At 34.3% G+C, this 18,009-nt stretch overlaps 1 protein-coding gene and 2 pseudogenes across 3 annotated transcripts; 1 reads left to right on the top strand and 2 right to left on the bottom strand.

Moving 5' to 3' along the window:
* Positions 1-373: 373 nt before the first annotated feature.
* Positions 374-2,719, bottom strand: LOC143531562 (uncharacterized; annotated as a pseudogene). The gene is made up of 6 exons (XR_013135041.1): positions 2,702-2,719; positions 2,359-2,590; positions 2,029-2,287; positions 1,181-1,360; positions 927-1,082; positions 374-809 (listed from the first exon to the last, which is right to left on the bottom strand). The product of XR_013135041.1 is annotated as an uncharacterized LOC143531562 (transcript).
* A 1,862-nt stretch (positions 2,720-4,581) lies between these two features.
* On the bottom strand, positions 4,582-10,526 carry LOC143531564 (uncharacterized). Its single transcript, XM_077026831.1, has 11 exons — positions 10,437-10,526; positions 9,698-9,774; positions 9,331-9,440; positions 9,095-9,230; positions 8,913-9,011; positions 8,726-8,831; positions 8,318-8,640; positions 7,434-7,613; positions 7,069-7,266; positions 4,789-5,115; positions 4,582-4,715 (listed from the first exon to the last, which is right to left on the bottom strand). The coding sequence occupies exons 3-11, from the start codon at positions 9,402-9,404 to the stop codon at positions 4,623-4,625; spliced, it is 1,536 nt and encodes a 511-aa protein (XP_076882946.1). The 5' UTR covers positions 9,405-9,440; positions 9,698-9,774; positions 10,437-10,526; the 3' UTR covers positions 4,582-4,622.
* A 2,358-nt stretch (positions 10,527-12,884) lies between these two features.
* Positions 12,885-15,081, top strand: LOC143531565 (alpha-copaene synthase-like; annotated as a pseudogene). Its single transcript, XR_013135042.1, has 6 exons — positions 12,885-13,008; positions 13,106-13,481; positions 13,587-13,805; positions 13,876-14,014; positions 14,102-14,350; positions 14,667-15,081. The product of XR_013135042.1 is annotated as an alpha-copaene synthase-like (transcript).
* Positions 15,082-18,009: the final 2,928 nt, after the last annotated feature.

Here is an 18,009-nt window from a genome sequence, read left to right as displayed (position 1 = left end):
CCTCTACTTAGACAACGCGTTGGTCTTCCAGGGTACAGTCAAAAACAGTATGTACTGCCAAAGATGGCCATGTTCTGGTGTTACATTAGGTAGATTAATGCATTAGAGCTTAGAAAAAAGATGGGAGTTTAGAGAGTACTTCTCTCTAATTATATATCTTTGAAAGAAAGAAATAAACTGGTCTATGGTTGGTGTGATTGGGTATAACTTATGGTTCTACATAAAAAGAGCCTTGAAAAGGGCTGGTGTGTTACACAGTTCGCATGTTGCCTACATGTCACGGGAGTATTGTTAGAAGGTTGTGGGTGACCGAGATGCCTAAAAATGATTGACGTAAGGCAAACTTTGTAGATAAACGAGAAATATAAGCGGATATGAAATAGCGACAATTTGATTCACTAGACATTACAAAAACTATGAAGTTAAAGAAAATAATGTTCAATTAACAGCCTATTTGCAACTTCCAACAAATGGCATAAGCTAGCAAGATACGAACAAAATATGAATCCCTATAAACTACTAATTGAAAAACCTATGCAACCTACAAGAAGCAAAAAACAAAATCAAATCTCTTTTCCACCTTGATCCATCAATTCAAGTACTACTCAACTCTACCGATATTAACACATTGCACGCTCGAATCAATAGTCAGCTTGAAGAAACTTCTCATAAGTTGTTCCATAAAGAGTCTTGTTAACATCATCACAATTCTTAATATGTTCCGACAACGATCCTTTATGAATCTTGACTTGCCGGCTGGTCAACTTCATACGCGGTAGCTTCAGAAAATCTTGAACTTCTATCAGTTTCTGCAACAGCCATGTTAAAGAAACATTAAACAACGATCCCACATAATATAGTTTATGTAATTAGTTAGCAGGGCATTGGAGCGTCCCGTGAGTAAATACAATTATGGTTGTACTTACAGAAGGGTTCCTGATGAGATCTTCATAATAGAGAATAATATGCCTCGTACTATTGAAGTACTCAAGTGCTTTCATGGCATTTGCTTCCATTTCTCTCAAATCCTATGTGAGTGAAGCTATGTTGATTGTAGGTTTGTATTTAGAAAGTACCGAAGCCTGTAAACATAATGAAAATTAATATTAAATATCTTGTCTTAATTTTTAGATTTTCGTAGAAAAGAAAATAAATTTTATACTCAGGCCTTTAACGATACCTCTTCATGTGAGTGGACATGAGACACATGGATGCTGTTTAAAACTTTGGCACCTTTATCATATGAATTCGCAAGCACCGAAACCAATCTACGAAGCATGTTTCGTCTTAAAAGAAATATTACAGATACGCCATTATTGTTGAAGTAGTCTATGATTTCTTTAGGGTGTTCCATTAAACCCTGCATTTATATGAAAATAAACTATATTATTGTAACGTTTCTCAGAATATAGAAATCATTAAGAAAAACAAAAAATTGCACACAACCTTGGTGACTTTTTCGCATGATACGGTAATGGAGCCTACAGAAGTTCGGTAGCCTAACTAGGAGGGTCAAATGAAGCCAACAGAAGTTCACTAAAAGCTCAAATCGAGCCGAGCTTTAACGAACTCGAGCTTAACTTGGAGCTTGTTAAATAAACCAGCTCGAGCCCGAACTTTATATAATCATCTATTAAGCTTAGTACTGGCGAGCCTAAACAAGCTTATTATTTATATAAATATAATAACATTTTTTACTATAATAAATATATAACTGCATGATAAATAGAGTTATATGTGTAATAACAATAAAATTAACTAAACAATACATATTATGTTATGTATAGAATTGTAAATATATTTATATATAAAAACAACTGTAGGTGTATATAAACAAATAACAAATAAGCTGAGCTCGAGTTCACTTAAGTTAAACGAGCTGAGCTCAAGTTCAGACGAGCTCAGGCTCAGCCCGTCTCGTTTACACCCTTAAGCCGAACTACTTAAAAACGAGTACGGGTGGCACAATTTATGAAAAAGGGGAATGGCATATACATACATTATATGGTTACACAAACATATAAATACCTGATTGAGCATCCATTTGAAGCCAACTGCAGCAGAACACTCGTTCTTTGATGAGCTCGTAAACCAATCCAAATTATAAACCCTGTCAAGCGTTTCAACAATCGATGAAACATTCTCCCTCCTATTCTTCGGACCAAAAATCTCACCATTAGAGCTAACATTTACATGACTATTCAACAAAGTCTCAAACCACCCGCTCCCCGACCTTTGCATAGACAAAATCACAAACAAACGCACCGGATTCCCTGCACATTCCAACCTGAAAATACAAACCAAAACAATATTAATAGTGTATGAAACAAGTTAAAAAAGAAATTACAAACTAATTACCTATCGAAAGTTTTGGGATTCGGGTAATGCAAAAAGGGGATTTGTGATCGGTCAACACGGTTGCTGTAAGCCTTTCGATTAGTTGAACGTCAACAAACGTGTCATCGGTTTCAGTATTTACTTGGTTGAAACAAATGGAACATACATAAACACCAAACACCATTGAAAATGCCAACACTATCAGTCTTAATAACACTGCAGACTTCTTTGGAGGCTTGAGTATTACAGCATCCTGTAAATCAAGTATATTAAATTAGGTCACAATTTTATGCAAAAAATCAAATTCTGAGAAAAACCCTTTTCAAATTACCACATATTTATGCTATAAAAATAATAATAATACCTTAGTGAAGAACACCATTTAAGTGATGTGTGGTCTTGAGTTGACAGTGAGACTGAATCACGAGCATACCTACGTAAGTGAGCTGGTAGAAACTTTAACAAACAACAAACAGATGGTGTGCCGTGTGCGTTCGTTTTCTGGATGGATGAATATTGTTTATTGTTTTCAAGATTTTGTGTTGTGTTTGGTGTCCATACGGCAGAAGAATCTCGTGGATTTGTAACAAGTTCGCGTGCAAGACGGAACAAGACTTTGAATATTTTGACTTTGACTTTTGTTTGGGCCAATCTTGCGTGAAACCGATTGACTCACTACCCGTGTTTTATTGTTAAAAGACAAGACCACTGTTGGTGATGTCTTACTTGTTCAATAACATGACCCTTGACGAGCATGTTTTTAGGGAATTAAGGAAGGGTATGTTGATGCTTGATTAGGTTTGTAAACAAATCGAACGAGCATGTTTGTGTTCATTCATTTTAACTATAATCGAATTAGGCATGAATAAGGTTTTTGTTTGTTTAGAAAATGAATGTATTCTTGTTTTTAATGATCACTCGTTAAGAATATAAGTGAATGGTTCATGAACGCAAACAAACAACATAACCGAGCTAGGGCTGGTTAAATTTAAATGTGAACAACAATTTATTGATCCTAAAATGTTACTAAAGCTAGATTAAATTGTAATAGGCTGAAAAATAAATAAGTATATTAACAAACGTAAACTAATAAACATAAACAAGCATAAACGTACATTTGTGAACATAAATGAATGAACGAGACATGTGTTCATGTTTATTCATTAACTGATGAACATAACTTGTGCTCATGTTCATTCGTTCATTAAACAAACAAGCATAAATGAACATTCAGGTAAATGGTTCACTGAACGTTTGATTCATGTAATTTTTACATGCATATGCTAGATTTAAAAGTAGGAATCAGAAGCAAATGAATATTTAGTTGAAAGTCGTCGTAACTTGTAACCGTGACGCATTTAAAGTATATATTTAAATTTGAATTTGGTAATGAAATTAGGCATGGAGGTGTTACTAACCTTTCAAATGACTATTAGAGAGTGAAAAGATAACTTAGATGAGGGTCTAAGAAGCTATAGTTATGCATCATTTTATAGGACATAATTACAATATTTTCACTTATAGGTCACAGGTATCTCATGTTTAATTTATTCATTGTGAATTTTTAAGGTTAAGGATATTATAGTTGGTTTATAGATTCATGCATATATTTGACATGATTCAGTAAAAGTGAAAAATGATATTCACGTATCTTTAGAGTTTAAATAATTATTGGCTTTTATTGCAATGGTCGTGATACAACAACATTTCACTTATTTGTATCTCACATTTACATCAGTAAATTGTAAAGTAAACTTCTAAAGTCAAGGGCACCATGGTTAGTTTATAGCTTTCATTCATATATGTTACATCGACAAGTATAAAACAAAAAACAGTATACAAATACACGGTTTATAATCATCGTGTGCTGGGATCGTAAATGGTCTATAATCATATATTAATATATTATCATCAATTTTGTAATAAATTATATTGTACATGCTGCCCTTTTATCTTTCAACAAATGTAAGCAGCAGCAGCAGCAGCCAGTTATAAATTAGACCTCTAAAGTATTATCTACAAAATGTATCAACAGGTTCAGCTTCAACTCTTTATTCCTTTTTATGCATAAAACTTAATACAACATACATTTATCCCCATATCCACAGTTTCGGTGTGTGTATTCATATGGCACAAATAAATTAAACAATGTATGTTAATATACGAAAACACATCAAATCTGACAAGACGTGTATAATGTACGGTTGCACGTACATACATACATACATACATACATACATACATACATACATACATACATACATACATACATACATACATACATACTAAGCAAATATCTGCTGAATAACAATCTCTGCATTCCCATTATATTGTGCTAGAAGATGTATAGCATCAGCCCGAGGCAAAGCAAGAAACTCCTACACAAATATCACCCCAAATTATCAGATTACTACTTATAACCGACCATAACCAGATGCGTTGAGGACTTACCATAACTTTGAGTATTGAGGCTTCATCAGATACAATCTCACCAGTGGATGACACTTGAGCAGGACTGTTGCCATCTTCATGCAGTTTGCTGCTGGAAGTTGCAGTGCCTTGTGAAGTGTTACTGCTGACATCATTGGTCAAAGACTTTGAAAGAGTGTCGGTTAGCAGAGAAGAATCAACTTGTTTTAAAACATCAATTTTCAACAGGCCCTCGAAGTGATCTTTGCACATTTGAAGCTTGAACCACTCGTTATGCGTGTGAAGTGTAGTTCTTATTATTTTCATAAGCTGAGGCTCTTCGATGCCCAGTTTTCTACCTATTGCAACCTATTTGTAGTCAAATGCAAATCATGAAAAAGATTATTCAAAACTTTAATACTATTCTTGAGATCTTATAAAGCAAAGCTACAACACGAGAATGACTTTAAAAACATAATTGATGGATTTCCTGAATTATTAATATGGCCATGCATCAAAGTCACAACCTTCAAAGATCAAGGTTAGTCGACTGTTGACCATCCAATTAAGTAACAACCCAGAATTAATTCCTAACTCGTCTTCACAATCCATAGCCTTAGGTAAAACTAGGCCTGTCAATAATACTAGCATTTTAATATTAACTATAGTTATTCCTTACGAATTCAAATCATTATCTATTTTGGAAGTGTAATAGCATTCCATATTTTTTTTGAACAGCTAAATGGTGCATTCTAGAGGGATTGAACCCTTGACATCCTATTTTACACCCTCGCCACCTTAGCGCCCCACCAAAGTGAGAATGGCAGTGTAATAAAAATAAAATCATTTATCGTAATAAAATAAATCATTAATCATGTTTTAAAAAAATCATTCTGTTAAATTCAATCACATAAAGAATTATCATAACAAAACAATTCAAAATAAAAAACATTGGTTGCCTTTTAAGAAAAATCACAATTAAATAACAACAGTATCAGAAACTTTAAAAAGACAACATTGTAAAACATCAGTATATATAAAAACATTCAACACATCAAAACTTTGTTTTGACTAGTCTTTTCTTGAAACTATGCTAAAAAATTGGGGTTTATAAGAACTGTCAGAAAATGTGTTGACCTTACAAATTACTCATGATTAAATAAAATGTTTCAGGTTTCAACAAACGTAGTAACATGTATAACTAAAAATGAAAAGGAAAATTCAGAAATAGAAGTATAAAACACCAGACTGAAAAATAAAAGGAGAAAACAGGGTCCCTAAAGCCGATGCAAAAGGCAAACCTGTTTTGCAAAAACACTTCTAGTTGTTAAAACACAAAACAAGGGAAATATGAATCATTTTTACTAAAACTTTAGCATAATATTAGTACTAAAATAGTGTGCATCATTTGATCGTGATGTACAAGTGGCACATGCATAAAAGAATGGGAAGAGTTATCAAATGATGTGGGTTTGAAAAGCTAGTGTCAAAGTAGTTTTCTCATCTTTCAATCAATGATAAATAACGATATACAATGCATGACCTAAAAAATGATTTGACTACAAGTGTTGTAGGGGAAATCCTTTTTATGTTGGATATTTGCTATAGGTATGGAGCATTGGAGCTTTGAGAAGTTCCACCACCTTCCATTTATTCAAGAAAGTTTTGGAACACACACAAAGTTCAAGGCGTTGCAAGAGCTAAACACATGGGAGCTTTCTTAGCCATGCATGTAACAAGGCTAGATGAATGGGAAACATCCTTTGTATCGAACCAAGTTCTAATAGAACTATTTCTGCTACTGCAATTCCTAAGGGTGCTAAGCCTAACATTTATAAAATTTCTACAAGGTACCACAGTTCATCGGTAGTCTTAAGCATGTGCGGTACCTCAGTTTTTATTAACACACCCATCACATGTTTATTCGAACAAGCCAGTGACGTTAATCTACTGATTGGTAGCAATTATCTAGCTTGCCAACCATACAAATTGGTTGGGAATTGCAGTACCTTTCAATAATTATATAACAAACTAAGCTTAATACCCTTGGGAATTGCAGTTCCCATTCATTTAACCTTGTAACAGGGGTAGCTAAAAAAATTCTTACGCGTTTAGCACTTTGTAGCTCCTTGAACTTTTTGTATGTTCCTAATCTTCTGAACATAAATGAAAGGTTGTGGAACTTCTCAAAAGCACCATTCATATATAATCAATGAATCACAGAACAAGCAACCAAATATTGCAAATATGAATATTAAATCCAGTAATATCATATATTGCAATTAAAATATGAACATTATAACTAAATCAGAGAATAATAACCTGGAGTGAAGTGGAAAGAGCATGAAAGGGCAAGCTTTCACCAGAAAACTTCTCATTAGGTGTAAGCAAAGTCAACAAAGTCTCCTTTAAGGGCTTCAGAAGATTTGGATCTCTTGTTGCTAAAGGTCCCAAATGAGAACAAGCAACTTTCAGCGCACGAGAATAGTCACCTGAGTTCACCAACTTCAAAAATTCAATCTGGAACCATAAGTCAAGAGTCAGCAGTTTGTAGTCTCACTAGGGTAATTTTATCTTTTAACATTAAGCAGTGAACACACACAGTAAGGCTAAGGATTTAAAGCAGCTTAAAACCACCAGCAATGTACAAAACCACTCAAGTTGAACCAAAGAAATACATCACTTACCCTTTTTAGCTGGAAGAGAAGAATATAATTTTGATCAAAAAAGGTAGGATCAATATCATTTATTTCTTCTACAACCTCTGCAGCCATTCCTTTGTTTGCTAACTCCTTTACTGCCAGCATAATCTCATAGTTGTCCTCTTTATCACCACTTGGTTCTACAGCAGATGATATTTCAGAAACCTGCAGCATAAAAGTAAGCCAAATTCCATTCATGAGAATATATACATACTTGAATACTGAATAGGGATGTAAACGAACTGAAAACTCAGTGAACCATTTGTGAACCGTTCGGCGGAAGATTCCTTTACATACATTTGATCAATAAACAAACGGAATAAAAATTAACAGGAAACCGTGTTCGATTAATTAAACTAAAGAACATGAATAGAGGTCATGTTCGTTCATTTACCTTCGTGATGTTCGGTAATTGGTTCGCTTATGTTTGTACATCTACATTCTTTCATGTTCTTTCATTAAAGGTTTTTTATATATGTTTTATATATTTTAGTTTATTATCCGAAAGTTTAAACTTTTTATGTTATTTAACTTTATTATCTTACTAACTCAACTCACTAATCCTAAATTCACTCTTCATAATCTCGTTTCACAAACTTGTTTTGGGTAATTAGTTTATGATTATTATGTGAAGTATTTTAGATTAAGCTTGATTTATCTTTTGGTTGATTACATCTAATATTTGAGATTAACAATGTTGTTTCTTAAGTTCAAATTAATATATGCTTGATTGTGTCCGTTTAAAAAAAGTTAATGAACAAACAAAAACAAAATCTTTTCCTTAACAAAAGAACACAAATGAGGCCTCGTTCGGTTTGGATCGGTTCGTTTACAGCCCTATTATGAATGTGTGTGTGTACTCCACATACCTGTTGCTCCTCTGACATACTGGAACTAGCTTGTACTTCATGTCTTCCCTTCCACCTCTTACGTTTGTTCCTATCACAAATCCACCGACTCTTATTTCTTTGCAGGATTTTAGAAGCCTTATGTCGATGCATTGCACTGGTACTGCAGTCTTCATGGCTGCTGACTGTGCTACCACACCGTCCTTCACCTTCAGGATTCTGAATGCTGACATCACCAGTTCCAGGTGAATCCATGTCAGTGTCAGCAGGCTTATTGGATCCACTTCTGACATCTAAGAAGTCAGCAGATAAAGTAGATTCTGATTCTGTTTGGTTTGACACCGCTGGTTCATGTGATGAAGGAATGATGTCAGCATGTGTAATCAATACAATAAATAAAAAAGGAAAAGTTAATGATATTTAAGTTACGAGAGGTGTATAAGCCACCAGAGTTAACAATGCCCCTATAAACGCAGTACTCGTGAATGAGTTCATCGAGCATAGTGATGTCTAATCTCATACGGCATATTTCATTCTGTAACAATATGCTAATATGTCAATTTCCTATTGTTTCATGCAATATGATAATGAAGTGTACCACATAAGATAAGCTTACCTGAAATGCTTGAAATAGATCACCCTTTGCAAATTTCAAGCTATCAACTGCCCCTTGTCTTGTAAGCTCAACAGCATGTGCAAGGGCTTGTATGTCCACCTAATTTCAGATATAAAAGGAAAAACAAATACATTATTATGAGCTTCATAGGCAGAACAAAACATGAGAATTACAAAAGGCACCTCATCAAATGGGGGTGCTTCAAACAAACCCTCTTGTGGAGTTGCAGGGAGATCACGCTCCTCGAGTAGCAACCGCTCGGTAAGATCGGTTATCGGGGAAGAAATCCCTTGACGAAAGCAAAATCCCTTGTGTATGCTGAAAGATCATAAAATATCAATCAATGACATTTGAAAGAGAAAGGAGGGGGGGTAGTGAATTGCTGACGAGAATCAAAAAGTATAAACAGTTATGAGACCTGATTAGGTATCTGATTGCCATTGAGAAAACGGGATCATATGCATGTAAGTGAGCTCTTAGAACAGATGTCATCAATCCAGCAAGTTCAAACAGCCTCCTCTCAGACCACTAAGCAATTGTTAAATATAACTTATTACACACTAAGAATTAAGAACATTATGAATTGTGATACATAAAAACGCAGGTATACATAATAGAAATGGCAGAAGCTCAAGACTAAGCACAAACTTTGCTAATTTGAATTAAAAAAAAACGTAAAATGTTGTTAACAATAGACATGCAACACAAGAGCCATACATTGTAAAACATAACTACATAAACATATAATACCATTTACGTATTTCAAAAAGAATCAAAATTCTTACCTCATTCACCACAGGAGAAGTTGAATCATCTTTATCATATATAAACGCAAGCAGCACGTGCTTGAATTCTTCATATGCTTCCTTAGAATCAAGAATAAAGTCATGTCACAACCAATACAGGTACAAAAACATATACATAAAACAAAAGGCATGCGGTCAACTGTGAATAGAACATTTGTGATTATTTAAACATGTTTTCTATAAGTGCAAAATTATTAAAAATGTTGATCATAAGGATAAGATTAATATAATGATTTATTCCTATCATAGTTATCAAATGCGCTAGGCGCAAAAAAAGCAAGAGCCAGAGATAAAAAAACAGTGCACTTAAATAAAAAAAATTTCAAAATATTATGTATAAATGAAAAATAACAATATTCTTCAAACAGAAAGAAAAAAAACAAAAGTTATTATATAACATTTAATATCATCTAATCAGTAGCCAAAGTTGTAAAATAGTCAAGATTCAAATGTAATTCCTTTGACCTCTCCTAGATCTAAGTTTCAATAACACTCCTTGCGTTTCTTTAGCCCGGCTTTTACGTCTCATGTTCATGTCGTTGGCAATGCCAAAGCGCTCACCTAGAAACTAATTGAGCCTCACATGAGAAGAAGCGAGTGTTTTTAACAAGTATGATTCCTATATAAGTAGCATCCTAAATAGAATCCAGAGTCGGTAGCTGAACTAGTGCTACATACAGTTTACATTTCAAACCAGTTTCATATAAATTACACATACAGGATAGGCGTCCAGAGCACAAGGAGCAAGCGCATTCCGTAGACAGTCAATCGCGGAGACGCGATCCTCTTCGGTTCCTTTCCTCAAAAGCTCAATGAATTTCTTGAGAAATCAAAACAGAAATTAGTTTGACTTTGAAATAAATAAAAGATAGAAATCGAAATCCTTTACCTGTTTGTGTAAGCGGAAGAGGAGGCGGTGATCGTCGAGAATGGAGGGAGCGTGGAGACGTAGAAGATCAATGGCGGAATCGATGTTACCGGATTGCAATAACCGTCGGATTTGGAGAATCAGCAGACGGTATTGATATGGAGATGATGGAGATTGTTCGATTAGGTTTTCGGATTTGATGAATTCGATAACGAGAGAGTCTAGGGCTTCCCAATTTACAGGCGAAGATGAAGTTGAATCCATTGATAAGATAAGTGGTGGTTTGGATTGATCGGAATGAAAGTTAGTTTTGTTAGATTAATTTAGAGGTCAAAATGTTATCACTTCCGTCCTGCGTTTGCGTTTCTGGAAAGGTTTAATTCATTCTAGTCACAACTCACAACCAACGGGTGTGGTGTGGGTTACAAACTTACAATGGTTCGGTTCGAGTAGTGTTCTTTAACATTTATTTGTTATTACTGAGTTACTCACAAAGCAACAGACGTGACCCAGCACGTCACGTGAGAACGGAAGCGTAACCGATGTTGGTATGCATGTAACCAGTGTCAGTAGACGTGTAATGCAACATTGGCTACGTAAACCAACGTCAATACACGCATAACGTGTATTTGGATGCAATGGCGAAGCTTGGGCAAGTTTTCGGGGGAGGCGGGGCTCTAATTTTCGGCCAAAAACGAGTAAATTTAGGGTTGTTCGCGAGTCGAGCCCGAGTCGAGCCAGGGTGGTTTCGAGCTCGGTCTTGAAATTAACTCAGAATGTTTCAGATCAAGTTTTTTTAGCTAGTTTTATTCGAGCTTTTATCGAGCGAGCCACGAGCCCGAGCTTTTTGAACAGCCCTAAGTAAATTACACTACGTATACAAATTTTTTGACGAAAACGGGTATATTTACACTATTGCGCAAAAAAAAACAGGGAGGGGGGGACCCCAGGTCCTCGCTAAGCTTCGTCAATGTTTGGATGCATAACCGGCATTGAAACATGTGTAACCAACGCCGCACGTGTAATCTTAGGACTTTTAGTTAAATTATTTGAGTTTTCTCGACTTATAATTTTTATACCATTTTTTTTTGAATCAATCCATCCTGATCTGAACCCGTTATGTCCCATAACTTGAAGCAACACTTTTTTCAGACTTAGGATTGAGGATTTATGGATGAGTCGATCTGCCGGGAGCAAAAGAATAAGACGTGAATTAGTAAAGGACCACACTTTAACAAACGTTTGTGAAAAAAAACCCCCTTAAACGGGTACATTATATTATCCATGAAGAAACTTTTCATTCAGATGTAAACAGCTCTTGATTCTGCACCACTTGAAGCTCTATCTCTTTTCCTCGGTCGTGCTTAGGACGTCATGGAGCGTCTATGTTTGTGTATGAGGACACGTGTTCTATTTCGGATCATCTTCGATCACTTCTTGTTTGCAAAAAAAAAAAAAGCAGCGTGTACATGGCACCTAGCAGGACAGAATATCAATCGGTACTCATATAGAGAACTACTAAGAGAGATACCAATTCATAACTTGAGTCAATTGTTGAAGAATATTGATAATATTTGTAAAATGGGTATATAAACTAACTCAAGGTAGATGCAATATGATAACCATCGAACCCCATGTAAGTCGTAAGATTAAAAGCCATAAGCATTTAACCTTGTAAATTGTAACATTAAAAACAACTTAACCAATCGTAGCAAGTCAGCAAAAAACCACTAAATTTAATTTATTTTTACATATTTCCGCATGAGAACTTTGTGTATTTATTCGTTCCCATCACGTACCGTGAAATAAAAAAGAGAACAAAAGAAAAAAATGTGGACGAAAACGAAAGCTTAAAAGAGGCTAATAATTACTAGAGACCAGACATATTTTACACTTAAAACCGTGCTGCCATGTTGACTTCGAACTCATAAGGAGTCATATGTAGAAGAATCTCTGATTTAAGTCTAACAAGATTTAAACGAGATTTAAATCGAGCCAACGAGCCAAGCCATGATCAAGCCGAGTCTAGGTCGAACCGAGCTTGATTACAAAAATAAGCCAACTTAACTCAGAATGTTTCAGATCAAGTTTCTTTAGCTAGTTTTATTCGAGCTTTTATCGAGCGAGCCACGAGCCCGAGCTTTTTGAACAGCCCTAAGTAAATTACACTACGTATACAAATTTTTGGACGAAAACGGGTATATTTACACTATTGCGCAAAAAAAACAGGGAGGGGGGGGGGACCCCAGGTCCTCGCTAAGCTTCGTCAATGTTTGGATGCATAACCGGCATTGAAACATGTGTAACCAACTTGATAAACTTTTCAACCAGCTTAACTTGAAAAGCTACCATGAAGCAGATCTCTTTACCGTATCTGTTCACTTTCAAGTTTTTAGAAACTTTGGTTATAGATTTTCTTGTGGTAATTATTAAGTCACAGCTCACTCACAAAACCTGTTTGATTTAACGACTTTATTTTTATGGTTTTGTTAAATAATTTGTTACTTGTGGTTGTGTAGACGTGTTCAACAAGTTCAAGGATTTTAGTTCGGGTGAATTCAAGGAAGAGATAACTACAGATGTGAGGGGCTTGATGAGTTTCTATGAGAGTGCTCAGTTAATAATAAGGGGAGAATCTATTTTAGACGAAGCCATTGCATTCACATAAACCAAACTAAAAACAGTAGAGAAAACACTCCAAGGTACTCTTGCACAACAAGTGAAACATGCGGTGGAGAGACCTTTTCATCGAGGGCATCCAATGGTAGAAGCAAGGTATTATTTGCAACATTTTGAAGAAGAAATTTCTAGATATGACTCGCTACTGACACTTGCAAAAGTGCACTTCAACTACTTGCAACTCCTACAAAAGGAAGAACTTTGAATTGTTTCCGAGTAAGTTATCATTGAGGAAATATATTAACTTGTAATTTAAAGTATTTATCATGGGTCAGTTTAAAATGTTCTGAAAAGTATTACCACTTTATACTTTTGATCTAGGTGGTGGAAGGACATGAAGTTGCAAGTGAAAACATCTTATGTAAGAGATAGAGTGCCTAAGACTTATTTATGGATATTGGCATTATTCTTGGAGCCTTATTACTCTCAAGCCCGAATCATAGGAACAAAACTCACACTGCTTCTGGTGGTGTTAGATGATACATATGACGCGTATGCTACGATTGAAGAGAATCGACTTCTGACACATGCAATAAACAGGTATTCGTAATTATGTCCGTGTATATATGTATATGAAGTATATGATAGTAGTTGTTGTTTTGGTATTTAGGTGGGACATTAGTGCCACGTCGAGACTTCCCGAATATATTAAACCATACTATGAATTTGTACTGAACGAGTTTGCTGAACTGAACAAACAACTACCTCAACAGGGATCAACAAACCTCATTGAGGCTTCAAAAAAAGCTGTACGATTCGTTTGTATTTATAATATTGTTTTCGTTTGAAAATCTATATAAGAATCGTACTGAACGAGTATTGTGTTATGAATCTAGTTTCAAGAAGGGGCTACAAGCTACCTTCAAGAGGCTGAATGGAGGCATAGTAGAGAGGTACCATCATTTGAAGTGTATATGAAGGTTGGGTTAGTTACCTCTGGAAATGATGTTCTGTATAAGTTGGGGTTGATTGGTATGGGCAAAATTGTCACACCAGAAACTTTTGCTTGGTGTGAAAGTCATCCAAAGATCATGACATACTCAAAGTCAATCGGAAGACTCCACGATGATGTGATGAGTTTCGCGGTACTAAATTCACACTCTTACTATTGCAACTTTATTAAAAAATGATTTTATACGAACAATTTATTAGAATTTCAAGAAGTTAAGTGTCATAAGTGATAAGCTTATAGTATTAGTCAGCATCAGTTTCAAATGTACTTACTATCCAAATATTTTGGAAATATTTTTACTAATAATGGATTTGTTGCAATATCCTGTAGACCTGTATTAGAATTGAAGACTTGTATTTTCAATTCGGTTATATTATTTTTGGTCATGATAATAAAAACACCAATTTTATAGCGTCCAATCTAATGAAAATCCACGTTTATATATGAAGTTTGAGCGTGAAAGAGCTCCGTCAGCCACAGGAGTCGATGCGTATATGAAGACTTTTGGGGTGTCTGAAAATGTAGCCGTCGAAGCCCTTAAAGAAATTGTTGAAAATAATTGGAAAGATATAAACGAGGGGTGTCTAAAGCCAAGGGAGGTCCCAGTGGATATACTTGCTCCAATTGTTAATCTTGCAAGAATGGTGGATGTGGTGTACAAGTTCGATGACGGTTTCACATTTCCAGAAAAGACGCTTAAGGAACATATTACACTCTTATTATGTGCTTCAGTCCCCATGTAACAACTAGCTAGTGTGTTACGGGTTAATGATTCTTCATTTATGTAACAATGGATAATAATATCCACTATGGGTATGTGTACAATAAATTTGTGATGTTTACCATCTTTCTTTCCATTTTGTAACGATGATATCCACTATAAATTATATGATGAAATAAATTCATATACAAATGGCTAATTGAAGTACAAGCCTGGCTTGTAAAAGAAAAACATACTGCAAAGTATTACAAAAGTATCGTGTTCGATACACAAAACGGACCTTTATAATGTCTTTTCCAAGTCTACATGTGACGGGAATTCAACCGTCACCGGTTATTTGACACTTCAAGTCCGACTCGGAAACCCCGTAGATGAAAACCCCAACAACCTGATAAAACCGTTATTCTCTCGATGCAAGGGCAGATACTTGGACCAGCGACCTCTCATGGGAAGTATTAAATCCTCTTATTTATCCACGATATGTGATCTCATTACTTTTGTCTAATAATTAATAATTAATAAGATCAAAATGAAAGACCACCAATATGATAAAGGAAAAGAAAACTAGAATCGATCCTTAGTTTTTTATTACAACCCATGTCCTCTCTTAAGTCATATGGGTTTCAATTAGATCAAAATAAATAACAAAATAGTGGATATTCGAAGTTAATTCTTCTATAAAGTCAAAGTGATTAAGCGTAAAAGTGGGATGATCAATAGATGATTTTAATTTATTCTCATGTTTACTTGTTTAATAGTTTGATTTAATTGCATGTTTAACTAGTTGTTTGAATTACTAGATATTAGGAGTTTGAGTGAAAGTGTGTTTAGGAGGTAATTTAATATAAATAGATGGTTAGGGCATATGTAACTAATGCGCAAGTTTATTGAAAGTGAGCCCTGATCTGGTGCTTAATCATAAAACCAAATGTTAGAGCGTAGATTTCAGGGACTGATTTCCAACAAGCAGTATTGCATCACCTCCATTGAAGCAGATCGTTGATCAAATAGCAGCTGAGGCCTCCTTTGACAGAAGCATAAGTAAAAAGGAGATGAGAAATATGCAATTAGGCTACCACGTCAACGTTTTTGAGACGTCATTGTTTAATCGAAAGGAATTAGGAACTAGTAGCTAACCCGGCCAGCAGGAGAATTAAGTCGAAACGCATAAGCAAGTTAGTGATTTAATAAAGCAAACACGCAAGCACTTTCAGAAATTCTTACAACTGGAATTCAAAAGGAAGAGAGCAGTCAATTGTATTCTGCATGGAATATAGTTTACAAGACACCATTTATTTTCAGAATCCAGATGTAGTTATGACTGCTAGTCTAATATGTCGCCCGATTGAAAAAGTACATTATTATTGAATATGGCTTAGTTGACTTTACAAAGTCAAAGCTCATTTGATATGACAGTATATGGCAATTACGCACATGACTAATGTTAGACAAAATAATATTAGGCTTGACTTTCTGATTAAGTTTTTACTTATAATAGACTTGCCAATTCAATTGTGGAAGTAATTTGTGAATGATACTGTGAAGAATTAATGCTAAAAGGAACATTGAAACTAATGGAATGTCATGAAATCATTTGAGAGTTGAATAATGTTTTTAATATGCATGAGTGTCTGTGGTTGAGCAAGCGTTTCTAGTAAGCTATGTGTGAAATCTACGCATTTGTAAATTCTTATTTTATTTTATTTTTTCGAACGACAAATTACTTTAATTTTTGCTATATGTAGCAATTGATCCCAAGCCAAACTCATATGTTTTAAAGGTTTTACGCATCTTTGCCAATGGATCACTACCGCATTGATTACCTACTTGAAAAATTAAGAGATAAAGTTCAACAATTTGACTGCTCCCCTCGACCCAAATTAAAGTCAACAATCAAAGTTGGTTCTTATTAATATTATAATAACTATTATTATTATTATTATTATTATTATTATTATTATTTATTTTTATCTTCACCATTTTACGCTTAAGAGTTTATATCATAGTGAAATATTAGTGCTTCCACAGGGTTTCATTTATCGTGAACAATTTGGTTAAGTTTTAATATTCCTATTTTTGGAAAAGTATAGTCAACACGTGTTCAAGTTAGAACGGGATGTTAGCAAGACGAGTTCGGACTATTTAAATAAAGTATCAATTTAGGTTCGGGTTAAAACATGTTTTATGTAAATTGAGTTCGTGTCATTCAGATAAATAATTACTTTTGTTTTGGGTTAAACAGGGTTATAAGGAAAATGAGTTTAAATCATTTAAAAAAGTGTTAATTTTGGTTTGGCTCAAATGGATTATAAGCAAAATGAGTTTAAGTCATTTAAAAAAGTGTCAATTTTGGTTTGGGTCAGAGATCGGGGACTTAGACAATTAAAACATGCTAGGGTTAGAACGGGATATGATGTTAGCAAAATGGGTTCGGATCATTTTTAAAAAAGTATCATTTGGTTTAAAAAAAAAACATGTTATAATTAAACAAATTGAGTTCTGGTAGTTTTTAAAGAATAAATAGAAAAACTAGGTTCGACCTAAAATGGGTTATAAGCGATATGAGTTCGAGCCACTATATATGGGAATATCTCATAGAATAGTAACAAAGTATCAAAAAAGGATTCAATTCTCCTCACAGAATCACTATTCAATTTACTATTTATTTTTTTAATATTTTATTAATTATTAATTATAACTACTAAATTAATAACTAAAATTCCATAAATAAATATGATAATGTTTATTTCTTTTATTTACTTTTTATTTCAACTAATTAAAATATTTAACAAACTATATTTTTAAACACTAAAATTGGACAAGTGTCGACCTTACATGTTTTGTTTGTCGATTAAATGATTTTCTTAAACTTTGCTTTCATATTTTTTATTGTTCGTCATTACAAAGAGCGAAACTTTTTTCATGATTTGAAAATATCCCATCACATGGTTTTATATCTACATTTCAACATTTGTTACCTCCCTTTTAGAATATTTTTTTGGCTTACTACTTATGTTTACGAATTTGTGTTGGTGCCGTTGATAGTAATTGAATTTGAGTTTGTTGTAGCT

The sequence above is a fragment of the Bidens hawaiensis genome, unplaced genomic scaffold, assembly GCF_021521415.1.
Source record: "Bidens hawaiensis isolate Kalapana, Puna unplaced genomic scaffold, B.hawaiensis_p1.1 tig00009191_1, whole genome shotgun sequence".
NCBI classification, from domain to species: domain Eukaryota; kingdom Viridiplantae; phylum Streptophyta; class Magnoliopsida; order Asterales; family Asteraceae; genus Bidens; species Bidens hawaiensis.
The sequence above is the reverse complement of the archived record's forward strand: the minus strand, read 5'-3'. Positions and strand labels throughout refer to the sequence as shown.

Coding starts and splice junctions, on each gene's coding strand:
- LOC143531564 (XM_077026831.1), bottom strand. CDS start 9,404: ATGACATCTGTTCTAAGAGCTCACTTACATGCATATGATCCCGTTTTC. Junction 9,231..9,330: donor GCAATCAGATACCTAATCAG/GTCTCATAACTG, acceptor ATGATCTTTCAG/CATACACAAGGGATTTTGCT. Junction 7,614..8,317: donor GTATGTCAGAGGAGCAACAG/GTATGTGGAGTA, acceptor TTTATGCTGCAG/GTTTCTGAAATATCATCTGC.